The following is a 15,189-nucleotide window of genomic DNA, read 5'->3' as shown; positions in this document are numbered from 1 at the left end:
GCAGACTTTTTTTTTTCTATTTCTGCTGAGAATTTTGTGAAAAATCTGTGGATTTATGCTGAATGATTTTAGAAGTATCATAATGAAAAACTTAACATATGAAATAAAAAATAGTATGTTTAACTTTTTTTAAATGTTTACTATACAAATCCTATTAGATCCACTTATTTGTTAAACAAAGCAAGTCTCTCATAATATATCTACTCTGTAAAAAATGCAGGGTTCCACTCAATTAAATTATGTTGTCCCAACACAAATCAATTAAATTAACTTAACACTTTTAACAAATTTATGTGGATTGAACATAAAAAAATAAGTTGTCCCAATGAAATCTCAAGAATTGTGTTGTTTCAGCTAGATAAGTAGTTTGAACAAGCAAAAAAAAAATGTTTTTTGAGGGTTTAAAGGACAGAAAATATTACTTTACAAACTGTATTGTAAATAAATCAAATGAACATTTTAATATTACTATTATTATATCACAATAATATTAGTGAAATTAATTTAAAAACTGAATAAATATAAATTTACACACATTTACACAAGTAAATACAATTTACTCAATGATGGGGATATCTGGAGATTCCTGCGCATGCAGATTCTGTGTGGGCTTAGTCATACTGTACCACCATTCACACTAGTTCAACTCCCCATGTTTTGTCACAGGACAGCAATTGGAAGTACACTTTCTGTCTTCTGTTATATTATAGCATATATTTACATGTATATAACAGCCTGTACTCATGAGAAAATGTAAGTATGTTACGTTTTGTCAGTTTAGTGGCTAATTTGTTCCGAGTTCAGTTGTACGAAAATGTTCGATTTTAAAAAGAAGGCCCGGCACCCAACCACACTCCTAAACTCAACCGTCATTGGGTGATGAGCAAATCGTACTAATTTTACGAATTAGATCGTATGAATTCATGCAAATTAGCCAATAAATCAAAAAGTTATGAATTGCCATGAGATTGCGTTGGAATATACTGTAAACCACATGTATAATTTTTAAAGGCAACACTGCAATGCAAAATTATTTATTTACTTGGTAGAACATTTTCAAAAAGCTCAGGTTTTGCAGAACAAAAGCACCCTTAGTGTGGACAGAGGGCCCAAATTTAGAGACAAAGATGGTATTTCAAATGTTTCCAGATTAATGTAGTTTGTTTACCTTCTGGGTGGGTGTGATTTTGCCAAGTACGATGCGATCCTAGGTTAACATCTATTTTTATTCTGGAACGTCATATTTGTTGGAAAATGAAGACCATACCTAATCTTAACCCAATAAACCCAACCATGACTATAAAATATTCCCAGAATCAGAGGGGAATAATTGTTGGATAACAATCATGTAGAAGTACATAACCTAACTGTAAGCCTAAACTTAAAATAATCTATAAAATTTCCTCTCAATTCTGATTGGCTGATTGGAAAGTTGTTTCAGAATCAACATTTATGTTGATCCAGGAACATGTTATACTAGGTGAAATCACACTAATTATCCTTTCTGACTGGAAAGTTTGATTGTTTTGATTTTTGTTATGGTCGATTTTAATTGTTTCTTTGTTTTTTTTTACATGATTTGTTTTTGACCAGGCCCACTTGTTTATACCATGTCCAATCAAATCAGGTTCTCCCCAATCACCTGAGATAGCAGTTAAATCAGCTGCCCCTGGGGTAAAATATCAAAACCCCCTCTTTTTTCTGCCCAGTTTTGCTGCCCGATTTTGCTTGTATAAACATGCTGATAACTATAAACTCAATCATGAAGATAATCTCAGAAATTAGAAAGCTAATCCATTAAAACCAGTAATTGATGGAGATAATCATTTAATTTAAACGAAATAACTCATTTTATAAAGCAGCACTTGTGTTTGAAGACACTAATACACTGGACTTGAGCATTTTAATTATAGACATGCTGAGAAAGCTGGTGTGTGTCTAGAACTTGTTTCCTCTAGAGACCTGCAGTACTAATTTCTGACTGCTTTACTGTTTAGTGTGTAATACAGCTCGCATTTAAGATTTAATCCAAATTTAATCCATATCATTTATTTCAGATTTTGACTGATGGAATTTTTTTGTTTTGTATTACTGACTTCAATGACTAAAACTGCCCAATTGGTAACAAAATCAAGCAAAATTGGTGAGTTGTTGATTTATTTGTTTTTGTTTCTGTTTATCCAGACTTCAACTAATCAGAAGGCTCAGGAGGTCACATGCTGGTTGGATCAGGCCTATCAGGAGCTGATAGAAGGGTGGGACTCCACAGAGGGAGAGAGCTATGCTGAAAGATATCAGGTAAGACTAGAATTTAATAGTAGAATTTAGTTTAATTTAATTATTTTTGAATTCGTTCATTTATTTTATTTTCCTTAGATTTATTTTATTTTGTTTAGTTTAGTTTAAATGTTATTATTATGTATTTACTTTATTTTATTTTATTTTATTATTATTGTATATATATATATATATATATATATATATATATATATATATATATATATATATAATTATTTTTTTTTAGTTTTGTTTTGTTTTATTTTATTATTATTTATTTATTCTTTTATTATTTTTTGATTTATTTTATTTTATTACTTATTTATTTTTATAATTTTTATAATTATTAATAGTTTTTTTATTTTATTAATTCATTTATTTAACTTAATTTAGCTTTATTTTAATGAGTTTAGTTTTGTTTAGTTTTTTTATTATTATTTTTATTTAATTTTTATTTAATTTAATTTTATTCATTTATTTTATTATTTGTTTTTATTTGATTTTATTTAGTTTTATTTTATTATTATTTATTTTTTATTTCATTATGATTTAATTAATTTTAATAGTTTTATTTATTTTTATTTTTATTCATTTATTTATTTTTTATATATATATTTAATCTTGTTTACCAATGCTTTGCTTCTGAATTTTGTTATATAATCACATTTTTATACCTGTTATGTCATATTGACAGTGATGAGAATGAAATGTACACATTTGCATTGGTTTTGTTGTACGCGATGATTTATTTTTGCATTAATGTTTATTTACATTTGTTTCAGGTTTTTCATACCTTTATTGTGTCATTTAATGAACAACGCCGGCCCGTGATGCCACTTTTAACAGCAATGAAGAGGACACCCCAACTCAGTGCTGAGCAGAAAGCTCTCAGAAGATCATGGGACACTCTCGCTGAAAAGGTCAGAGGTCAAAACAAAAATGCATGCACTTAGCATTTAGAGAACAGAAATGCATAGACATCTTATGCTAATTTGTACTGATGTGTGCATCTATGGTAGCTGCGTGAGTACAAAACAGAGCTGGACCTGACTCTCCCATCACCGCTGGACACTGTGGGCCGCTGGTTGTTGCGTATTGAAGAGGTTTTATCTGCTGAAGAGACAGAGCCAATGGATCATGCACGAGCAGCCGAGGAGGCCCGGGAGAAACTGGAGATATTGAAGGTTTGACTTGCTTCTTTTCATTCATTTTGTCAGCCCTATAGAGCTGTTCAGTCACGAAAATGCAAGTAGCATCATGTTTCTGCCTCATTTTTGTAGGTGTGTTTGGAAGAGATGCCTCATCATATCAAGAGGTTTAATACGTTTCAAAACACTAATGAGTTTGGAGAGACTCTGGTGCCGACAGACAAGATGGAAGAGATGAAGCGAAGGTATATTTGAAGGTCAAACAATCATTAGTCTAGTGTTCCCACACTTTTGGAAAGTACTGTAAAGTACCTGAATTTCAGACATGTGGATTCAAGGCCTGGAAAGTACTTAAAAACAAACACCCTAGCAAACAATTTTGTGTTTAAAAGATGTCTAATTGACATATAAATGTAGACAGCTTGGCTAAAACAAGTCTAAACTTGGGCTGTCAGTGACAATCTAATAGACATCTACGAATAGCCCAAAACTAGACTAGTTGTCAAATATAGCCCGTTTCGACTGATTGGTACGGGTCGGTACGGGTCACCTTTATCAGCCATGTATTTCCATTGCCTAAAGGGTACCAAGGGTACCCCTTTTGGTGGGCATGGTGTATGACAGAAAGTTTCAGTCGATGTCATTCTCGCTCGAGGAAATCTCGCTAAAGTAAAGCTGTACGCATCCTTCACAAATCATACGAGAAGCACACACAAAACAGATGATTTATACACAAATACTTATGTATAAATCTTCATTACTAACTTTTCTATGAACATAATTTGATTATAACTGCAAATCAATGATTGCAATGATGTACAACTGATGATCAATGATGTGCAAAACATAAGTAGCACACATTTTTATCATCAGCTCAAGAAGTTTACTGTTTCATATAAAGACGTATACACGAGTGATTGCAAGGTCACTGGAGAAAGTAAAACAGCTGGCACTTTTAGACGGCCTCGTAAAACAAAAACAGGACAGGCAGATTTTGTTTTTCGTGGATTTGTGGCTGTACATCAAGACAACGACAAGGTTTGTTTGAGCTCGAGTCAACCATGGCTCATAATTATTTGCATATAGTATTATAATGTAATGTCACGAATGACGTTTCTCTGTAAACCAATAGTGTTCAGCTGCGCAACTTGCTCTGCCTTTTGGTAACCTTTTGCCATGCTAGGTACCCTTTGCAAACGGTACCCAAAAAGGGTTATAGTACGGTTCACTTTTAGGTACGTTTTGACAATGGAAACGACCATAAAAGCATACAGTACTGAACCGTACTGTACCATAGCATAACACTCAGTGGAAATAGGCCAATAGACAGATTAGACAGACTTTACAGTATATGTGTAGTCATTCATTTCTGTTTATTTGATGACTAGTCTAGTTTTGGCCTATTCTTAGACATCTATTAGATTTTCAGACAATCCAAATTTGCTTAAGCCACGACAACTACAGAATGTTTAGGCATCTATTAGACATATATTAGACATCTTTTAAAAACAAAAAATGTTTGCTGGGACAGGTCCTTGAAAAGTGCTTAAATTTGATGAACAAATTTGTTCATTTCAACAATTGTTCTCAGTTGTCAAAAACAGAAAAAAAAAAAAACTGAGAAATTCTTAAAAAAAAAAAAAGAAAAAATTGAAATCTTGTGCAATATCACTGACAAATAATGCACTTTTAATCAATATTTTAGAAACCACATTTGAATATCACCAGGACTGAATTCAACACATTTTGTTAAAACTCTTTGAACATGACTGTTTAAAACTGTCTAATTTTTAAAAAAATGACTCTTACTTAACTTAATGTTTACTTTTATGTAAACATTAAGTTAAGTACAGTAAGGACTTTATACTCGGGTATGAAATACAAAGGTGCTTGATTTAAAAATTTATGGTGCTTTAAAAAGTCCTTGAATCTTTTGTTTATGAAAGCGTGGGAACCCTTTTAGTTCTACTGAGAATTCTGACATCATTTACTCATTCTCAACTTTATGTTACAAAACTGTATGAGTTTATTTCTTGCGTTCAACACAATAGATGACATTTTGAAGAATGTTGGGAAAAGTTGTAGTCATTGACTTGGATGTCAAAGGCTACTGGTTTCCAACTTTCTTCAAAATATCTATTCTTTTGGATTCAACAGAAAAAAGAAAAGCTTGAAGTTGAATAAATAGTGTGTATGTTTTAATTTTTGGGTAAACTATCCTTTTAATTATTTTTGTTGTTATTTCATGAACTTTTTATCTACTGTGTGTCAATTACTCAGGTTCACCAGTGTACGAGTAACCGCTAAATATCATGGAATTAAGCTGGAGTACCGCGAGCGCAGACACACTGTGATGGACCTGCTCAATCAACTTAACGTCAAACTACGATCTTGGAAAAGAGCTTACATTTCACAGGAGGCTGTTCGTGTGCTAATGCAGGACTGGAATGTGCGTGAGAATTTTTAGTCACAAAAAGTGACCATGCTAAATCACACTTCTTAATAATTTAAAGATTTCAATAAAATTCTTTGATTACAATGTTTTTAGGAGACTGTTAACAAACAGGAACTGACATCTTTGCTGGACGCGGCTCTCCAAAGACTCAAACTAATCGCCAACAAATACACCAGCAAGGCTGCCTTGGGTAATACGCATAAATATAACAGTGGTGTAAAGGTGTATGTTTTTTTTTTTACTGTTTATCTGTAGAAAAACAATGCTAAATCAGTTATTCTCCATTCAAAGTGTGCATTCATTGTCTGAAAATTTGTTGTTATTTTGTTCCTAAAACTAGCCTACTGCCAGATTTCCTGGTAGCCCTCAGGCAGGCACTCTTTTTTTGGTAGACCAAATATAAATTTAAGTAGCCCAAATAGAAAATACATTATTAATTAAATAAAAACAAAAACATACATTTACCAAAAAAAAAAAAAAAAAAAAAAAAAATATATATATATATATATATATATATATATATATATATATATATATATATAGGGGCATTTGTTATAAGCTATATAGTCATTTTAAATAACCACAATTATATAATTTAACTATTTAAAGATTATAATATATATTTTTTTAATAATTAAAAAATTACTTTAAGTGAATGTTGTTACAATAATGTATATATAATAAATAGAGTGTTCCCTTGTGGTTATTTGGATTATTTCTTTTCTAACTTAGGCTATTCCTTTATCTGAATCTTATGTTGGTGTAATCTCTCAGTGAGTAACGACTGTGTGCTTCAGTGCCACGCATTCGGTACAGAACAAGCAATGGAACTGGCAGAAACACTATGTTACGTTATTTAGGTGCTAGTTGATAGTATTGTGGCTTTTGTTCTTTATTATCAACAAGTGAATTTATTGCTGGTGTATCAGCAGCACAGAACATACATAATTATCCACTTTGTTAGATAATGTAAAAACATAAAAAAATAAATAAAAAAAAACAATAGCCCTGGGATGTCGGGCTACCGGATTTTGCAAGCCCTTCAGTTTAACCTATTACATTTCAGAAATACAATCTCTAGAGAGCTTTTGCAGCTTCTGAAAAGAGATGCAGATTTCTAAAAATCCACATGAGGTGGTTTTGATTTAGCAAACAATCCAAATATTACAAATGTAAACATTAGCTAATCAGCTTATAGTGTAAGGCACGCTAGCTCCTGTTGATGTCTTCAATCTGGCAACCTGCATGTGTGTAATGTCAGAGGGTGGAGGAGAGAAAAACTGTATCAATATTTTGAATTCAGACTGCAATATCCAGTTTAACCCCAACAATCCAACCCATACTGCACCTTTAAATGGAAATCAAATAACTAGATATATGTAGAAGTGTTAAAAATGTACTTGTGAATATTAAACAGCTAATAACTTGGCTGATATCTGCCTCAGCTGGTGACTCGACTCAGGTAAATCATCAAGTGGCTGATCTAGAGGCAGACGTTACAGCTACTCTGGAAGGTGTGCGTATGGTGAGAGGAACAATGGGACGTGTGCTGGCTGCATGGGACTCTTACAGCGATATCTACACCTCACTGCGTGCATGGCTAGAGCAGGGTCCACATGGCCAGCGACATGGGCAGAGAACAGAGGTGTGCAATGATTTACTTCCTTGTTGCATTTTAAAGTCCTATCAATTCACCTGTACTACACTGTAAAAATGCAAGGTTCCACACAAATCCTTCGTATTGTCCTGACACAAATTGATTAAGTTAGCTTATTTGGTTTTATAGATTTAGGTGGATTGAACATAAAACAATTAAGCTGTCCCAAAAAAAATTAAGAATTGTGTTGTCAATTTTTAAATAAGTAGTTTGAACAAGCCGGAAACATCATTTTTTGGAGTGTAGCTAGGCAAAGCTTACATATTTTAATAGCTGCTTGTGTGTTCACTGGATTGTAAACCTGATGATTTTCTTAGGTGACCTCATCAGTGATGTCAGAATGGAGTTCTCGCCAAGCTCACCTGAACGATGTGGCCAGCTACCTGATAGAGGTCACAGACCCGCAGACTAGCCGCGCTATTTCAGATGAACTCTGCAGGATCAACCTCCTCTGGGCTGACTTTGCTAAAACATCTCAGTTTGTGAGTCACCTATCATGTTCAAACTTGAATATAGATGAACTCAGATGATTTAATGCATCTTGCATATTGCATTTCAGTATTTAGCTGAGGAGCCCCGTGCTGCCCCTTCCAGCCCTCAGACAGTTCAAGCACTGATGAGAGAGGCCACTCAGTTACTGAAAGAACCTGTAGAGGTGGTTTCTGGATCACTTCGTACCTACACTAAGAGACTACAGGTACACAGTATTTGCATATACACCTAATTGCATTCATACACACATAAAAATAGACAATATATATTTCATGTCTTGATAATATGCCTATTCACCTTATTCTTTGCCGACGAGCAGGCGCAGCCATTTGAATCTTTTTGGCACGAGACTTCCGGTCTTATTCACTTCAATTCATTTTTAGAGTTTAAAAACTGCTCATTACGCTGCTTGATGTTGCAAACTGATATTTTCTTATTATATGATTCTACTTGGTCTGTATAGTAATGCAAACATTTGTTTGTAGAGCAAGTAGTTTGACCGTTTTCTACCGTTTATTATTCCTTGTCATTTCTCCCATAGATGACTAAATCAGAAGTTTTAAAACAATCACAAAAACAGGAGCACTTCCGCATTTTAGAATAAGGTCAATACAGAATGTACGGCCACAACATTTTTTTTTTTAAATTTAATTAATTTTATTGATTAACATGCAAATGTTTAGATGTTTTATGTACAATACAGTTTGGAAAGTCAAATTTTCTGTCTTTTAGTAGATGTATTATATGAGAGACTTACTGTTGCTTTGTTTATTTAACAAGTGGTCCTAATTGTTTATTTAAACCTCAAATAAAGGTTAAGAAGTTTTTATTTTTCTTTCATGTGTGAAGTTTTTAACTCCTATACTCTCAAAATCATTCTGCATCAATTCATAGATTTTTTCCCTTACAAAATTCTTCACAGAAATTTCACAGATATTCGTACTGGTACTATTTAATATTTATTACTGTAATTGTGATTTTGTTGTTTTATGTCTTGTTAAAAAATGTAAGATTGGTTTTCAACAATAATTGAGCTCAAAATTGTTTTTCTTTCAGCTTATGATGAAGAAAATAAAAGATGTGGATTTAGAAGCTATAATCCCATCATTAGACTGCTCTCCAGAAACTTTGAGCAAACTTCAACAAGCTATTCCTGAAGTAAGGAAGTAAATTGCTTTGATGACATGCACATCTACACTAAGGCCCAATCCCAATTTTATTTTTCTACGCCTACCCTTCCCTCTTCCCTTTGACCCTTGAAACAGAGTGTGAAGCGAAAGGGCTTCAAAATTTACCTCTAAGAAATGGGACAGTGCTACAACACATGCATACGTCATCATATGTCATCGCGATCTCTTACTTCATATGAGATCGACGATCGCGACTGCTGTAGTTATTCCAGTTGTGTTATTTTTTTGGTATTTATTTTCAGGAAATCACTGAAGGCAATGATATTATGTTATCATAATGGTATAATGTGGCAATAACATCATAACTGTACTGTGCATTTAGCAACCCAAGCTCATTCTGGAAACGTAGCCCCGCGGAAGTTTCTGGAGACCGTGATTTACGTAGCCAGAGGCACGTAAAGGCCGCGTTTGTTTTTTTCGAGCGAACACTGCGGGGCGGTGTGGCGCCGCTCCGCCCCTCCTCTTCGCGCTCGCCGGCCGACGGCTCGCCTCCGAGTGGAGGGCTTTCCCGACGCAATCAGTTTGTCCGCCTAGCTCACAGCGTTGCGTCGGCGGAGCGGAGGCCCCAGACGAGGAGGAGGAGGAGCCGGCCGCGGTGGACGACGACCGGGATCGAGTCCGTGGAACAGCAGGTTCCGGAAATCAGGTAAGACGAAAAACGGAATCCGAAAAATAAGGGCGAAAACGCGGTCGAAATCGTGGACGAGGGCTTTTGCTTTTTTTTTTTTTTTTCGATTTCGAGAGGCGGCCGCCCAAGACGCGAAAGCGCGCACAGCGGCCTCTCGCGGATCCGCGAAAACAAAAAAACGCTCGAATACGTACCTCCCGGGACGTAAATCGCGGTCCGCAGTAACGTCCGCGGGGCTACGTTTCCACAATGAGCCCGGGTTGGCATTTAGAACCTGGCCATATTCATCTATGTAAAACACACGAAAACAACATTAACATTATAGCAGACACTGTAAAAATGTCATTCCCAGCCACTAGACTTTTCTGACAGGGTATTTGATTGTCATCGAGTGACAGATGTGAAAGTATGTTGTGTGTTACGGAAGTATGTTACTTCCCTTTAGCCCTACGACTTCAAGCTAAAGAGTACTGGGACAACCTTACCCCTTCACGTGAACGGTCAAAACCAGGGGAAGGGCTAAGGGGTAGAATTGGGATTGGGTCTAAATCAGACTGACTTTATGTCTTTATGTACATAATAAATATAAAAAATGGCATAATCTATATCTTTGTTCATGTCTTTAGGTATTGCAGACACTCTGTGAGGCTGAACAGGTGTGTGATGAGCTGCGTGTGAGTGTCAGTGGGTTGGATGGGCGTCTTGCTGAACTATTACATTGGGAGATGGAAGCCAGAGAACTTTATCATCTCCTAAAGAAGGAAATACACAAGCAGAAAAGAGGACAAGTCCCACAGGCTCGGGTATGAATTTTAAAGCAACACAAAATGTTAATTTTTTCACCACCTCTCATTGAAATACCTCTGATTTGGAATTAAGGTTTCTTCTTTTTTTTCTGTAGGTGTTAATTTCAAGAGGGCTACAGTTAGAGGGTCAGGTGGTTATGGAGGAGCAGGATCTGCAAGTCATGGTCATGAGTTTTCAGAAGTCTTCACCGTTGCAGTATCTCATTGCATCCACCATGCAGGACAGGGTTCGTGCTGCTGTTGAAAAGTCACAGGTCTGTCAATTATTTATAGATGAAAATGGTTGCATCAAATAAAGAAAATGTACAACGCTGAAACTACCAAAAACTAATCACTAAGTAATTAGCAATCAGGATGTATTATCTAAGCATAACTAACCTTGTTTTAGAATTGTGTGCAAATGCATTATAATTTTTAAATTATGTTAAATTTTACCAGGAAGCTGTAGGGATGCTCAGCTCTTTGGGGTCTTGCAGAGACAGAAGCCCTTCCAGAGACCAGCCCCCTTCAAAGATATTTGTCCTGTATCAAGAGGCCGAGAAAGAGTCCCAAACCTCTCAATCGGGAGCCACTAGCCAACCAGAAACCCAGCCCACAGTTAGGGCAAAAGTCCCAATATCTTCTCAGATGCCCTCAGAGGTACCTTCTGTAGTCCTCAAGACCCAGCAGTGTAGTCAGCCTGTACCTATGATTGTTGTACAAGACTATGAAGCGGAGAAAGGTAGCCCACAATCACAAATACACCCCTGTGAGCAGGAAAAAGACTGTCAGTCCATTGAGCTTAAGTCACAAAAAGTTGTCGAAGCTCAAGCAAAAAGTCACATAGTCAAAGAACATTGTGTAGAAAGTCAGACAACACAACAGCTGGCAGAAAACCAGAGACAGGTGCAAGCTCCAATACCCAGCCAACCTTCACAAAATCAACAAAAAGTAGCATCTCAAGGTCATCATGAACAACAACTAACAACACAGGCACATGTGCAGATCCAACAACAAGATAAAACTCAATCTTCAAAACAGCAAATGGTTCAAGGATTAATGTCAACACAGCCACAACTTCAGGACCAATTAGAAGCACAACCACAGAAAGACATTACAGGTCAAAATCAAGCTCCAAAGCAGAAGAGGAAATCTAAAAAGTCCCAGGCAAATCTGCAGAACAGGCCTTGGCTACAACAGAGGAGTCAATTGGAAAACGTTACCCCCAAAACAGCTCAAGAGGTCCCACAGTCTCAGCCAAAACCAGTGTACAAAGGCCAAATAAGTTCTCAAGCACCACCACAGCAAATAGTTGCTGTTAGCCCTACAGAAGCTCAGGGACCTCCTCAAAGCAGTGTGACAGCACAGCCAAAATATGTTGTTGAGAGTGATGAGAAGTGCCTGAAGCAAAATCAACCTGTTGCACAGGAGAAGGTGACACAAAGACTAGCTCAAACTGAGCCAGTAGTACCCGCACAACCAATGACACAAAAACAACCACAACAGTCAATGACTGTTACAAATCATCAAGTTCTAAGCCAACCTCAACCTGCTATATTAACTCAAGCCCAAGCAGCTTTAAAAACCGCACATGCTGCACCTATTCAACAACAAAAACAACCTCACATGGTGAAATCACAGCAACCTGATGTGATGATCCCAAAACAAGCACAACCTCAATTCATGACTCCCATGCAGCCACAAGTTATGCCCCAATGGCAGCCTCAACAGACCATCCTTCAGTCTCACCCTGCAGTACCACAACCACAAAGATTTACAGTGGCCCAAGCAATGCCCCAAGGTATTTCCAGACCAGTCCAGCAGTACCCAACACCTCCCATGCAACCACAAATGATTATGCCGAGGCAACAGTCACCACATGGAGCAGTGCAAACTCAGTCACAAATACTCCACAGTCCGACGGTACTTGCCCCTCAATCCAAAGGTGCATCCCCCATACAACCCAGAATCATCTCTATGCCTCAGTCTCAGATGCCTGTTCAAACTCAGACCCAACCTCAGCTGAAAGCACAGGGAAGTGCTCCACTTATGACTCAACCTGAAGGGCAACCACTGTGGTGTCCACCCCGAGATGCCACCCAAAATTACCCCAAAATTCAAGGACCAGTTTCTGCCCAAATGCAGCCTCTGGCTCATTTCCAAACTCATCCCCAACCTCAAAGCTTCCCTCCAGCCCAACCTCAGCAATGGTCACCAACAAGACCAGGCATTGTAGCCCAGACCTATCCCACTGTTCCAGGTCAGGCAGTACAACCCCAACCTCAATTATCTGTTTATCCTAAAACCCAGCCACAACCACAGCCTCAGCAATGGCTCTCTCCAAGACCTGAATCACCTTGGGGTCAATCACAGATAAGACCTCAAGGTCCAGTTCAGCCTTGGAGGCCAGTCAGTCCAGAGAGTGTCAGCCCAGTATACCCCAGGGCTGAAACTCAAGGGCAAGGACTACATCCTCAGTCCCAATATCAACCCCTACCAAGGCCACAAAGCCCTCAACGGCAGTGGGGTCCAGTCAGGACAGAACATCAGTTTCAAGTTTCTTCCCAGACTACATTACATGGAGTTCCCCATCCAATTGCTCCATGGAATCAGCCAACTGTTAAAGCTCCCATAAGACCTCAGAGTCCACAACAGCCCCAGCAAAGCCAGCAACAGTGGGGTCCATCCAGGACAGACGCCCCATCTGAATCCCTCATCCAAAGCCAAGCTTTCCAGGGAGAATTTCAGCCCCAAGATCTGACAAAGCCACAATTGCCAGTACAGGAACCACCCCAACAGCAGTCAACTCCTCGGGTCAAGCAGCCAGCGCTTGCCCAGGCCCCTCCTCAAGCCTATACTGAGGCTTATAAAAAGGCACAGGCTCTAGTTAGGGACAGATTTGAGGAAGCCAAGCATTGTCTTCAGGAGCACATTCTTGAAGCTATCAGTGTATTTAAGGATAAGCGAATGACGGATGAACAAGTGTCGGTTAAGGAGGTTTGTCTATTTTAACATATGTTAGTTTGCCAGTTTTGACAAAAAATACATTGGTGTGTCTTGTTCTTTTACGGATGAATAAAGGACATTTTTGGTGTGTTTTTTTTTTCAGGAGACTCTCAGATCTCTGGACCCTGAGCTCCTTGAAGAATTCTTGAGGGCTGCAGAAGGCATGGAAGCTTTCTGCACCCCATCTGAACTTAGAGACATGGAGTTTTTCACACAGTCTGTTAGAACACAGTGGAAGGTATTTGCGTAGAATCTTTAGTGCTTGTTTATTTGTATCTGCCGTGTGACTTACTGTTGTTAATCATTTCACATACTAACTGAAATGCTGTTCACCATATGCAACTCTTTGTATTTGAGTGTTTGTTTGCTTGCTGTTGTGTTTTACTTTAATAAATATTTTTAGGTTGTTCGACTGGAAATATCAGAATTTGTGAGGCAACTCAGATTTGAGTTAACCCATCTGCATTTTAACTGTTTGGTTGAGGCATGTGAAAGACACTTTAAGAAGGAAAGACTCAGCTTTAGCCCTGAATCAATAGGAGAGGTAAAGTTACAATCACCCCAAATACAGAGCATGAAAAATCTTATGGACAGATGGGTGTGGGGATGATTTTCTCTCAACTGCATTTTAGTTCATCCTGTTGAAACATTTGTTTTTGGGGTCCATTAATCCTTAAATTTCATGGTCTCGTTTTTCCTCTTAACCACATCTCTACTCACTCACTTGGCATGACAAAAAACTAAACAATTTTCATCAGTGCTTGCTTGTGCAGAGTAAAGAAATAATATTAAAGGTGCAATAGGAGATCTTGGAAAATGCTAACATTAGGCTGATGGCACTGAAAACCTACATCCTATCATGCAAATCGCCTTTTAAATACATGTCTCCCAAAGCAATGAACATGCATTAGAAAACCTCACGACAATACAACACAACATTCACAACAGAGAAAACTTTATAGTACAGTTAGTATTAACAACAACAAAACGTAATTAAAAAAGATGTTTGCATGTTTTATTTGAACCCTGTCCATGAAGGCGCTGATGATTTACTGATTTCTGCACTAACAGGGTGCACATGCAGTAGGTATGCTATTACATAGTTTGACAGCTAGGCTGGACAGCCTATCATAATGTTTGGACAAAGTGTTGATTGACATACTTTTCTTCGTCTGACACCTTTTACAGAATCTTAAAAATCATATAAATACATTTAAACCACTTAATTTAATGATTGATATCAGGATATCTATTGCACCTTTAATAAACAATAAAACAAAGATAAAAATATTATTAAAAGTAACAATATGTTTTTGTCTCGTTTCCTGCAGGCTTGTTTTTCAACAGAGGGCAGTCTGGCAGAGGCAGGAAAGCAGTTAGAAGCTCTAAAAGAGCTGTGTGATACTCTGAGTCCTGAAGATGCACACAGGCTCGCACAAGCTCAGCTCAGAGAATGTGAGAGACGGCTTGCTGCCATCCAGCGTCAGTTCAGTGGAGACGCAGAGACACCTGCTCCAGACACTGGGTAACCATGAGAACCACTCTCATATA

General features: G+C 37.3%; 1 protein-coding gene across 20 annotated transcripts in view; it reads left to right on the top strand.

Moving 5' to 3' along the window:
- Positions 1-15,189, top strand: part of syne2b (spectrin repeat containing, nuclear envelope 2b) — a 195,197-nt gene that overhangs the window by 23,954 nt on the left and 156,054 nt on the right. For 15 of the 20 annotated variants that reach the window (XM_073920206.1, XM_073920205.1, XM_073920202.1 and 12 more), the window contains exons 11-27: positions 1,594-1,674; positions 2,185-2,298; positions 3,060-3,197; positions 3,297-3,461; positions 3,558-3,670; positions 5,706-5,874; positions 5,974-6,070; positions 7,326-7,525; positions 7,855-8,019; positions 8,097-8,234; positions 9,086-9,187; positions 10,474-10,650; positions 10,749-10,907; positions 11,092-13,629; positions 13,742-13,876; positions 14,042-14,182; positions 14,970-15,163. In XM_073920206.1, coding sequence (XP_073776307.1) covers positions 1,594-1,674; positions 2,185-2,298; positions 3,060-3,197; positions 3,297-3,461; positions 3,558-3,670; positions 5,706-5,874; positions 5,974-6,070; positions 7,326-7,525; positions 7,855-8,019; positions 8,097-8,234; positions 9,086-9,187; positions 10,474-10,650; positions 10,749-10,907; positions 11,092-13,629; positions 13,742-13,876; positions 14,042-14,182; positions 14,970-15,163 — 4,826 coding nt within the window. The remainder of the gene's footprint in view (positions 1-1,593; positions 1,675-2,184; positions 2,299-3,059; positions 3,198-3,296; positions 3,462-3,557; positions 3,671-5,705; positions 5,875-5,973; positions 6,071-7,325; positions 7,526-7,854; positions 8,020-8,096; positions 8,235-9,085; positions 9,188-10,473; positions 10,651-10,748; positions 10,908-11,091; positions 13,630-13,741; positions 13,877-14,041; positions 14,183-14,969; positions 15,164-15,189) is intronic. The other 5 variants (XM_068213093.1, XM_068213088.1, XM_073920198.1 and 2 more) reach the window with 3 other exon arrangements.

Source organism: Danio rerio, chromosome 13 (assembly GCF_049306965.1).
Source record: "Danio rerio strain Tuebingen ecotype United States chromosome 13, GRCz12tu, whole genome shotgun sequence".
Lineage (NCBI taxonomy): Eukaryota > Metazoa > Chordata > Actinopteri > Cypriniformes > Danionidae > Danio > Danio rerio.
Note: the sequence above shows the minus strand (reverse complement) of the source record. Positions and strands in the feature narration are given on the sequence as shown.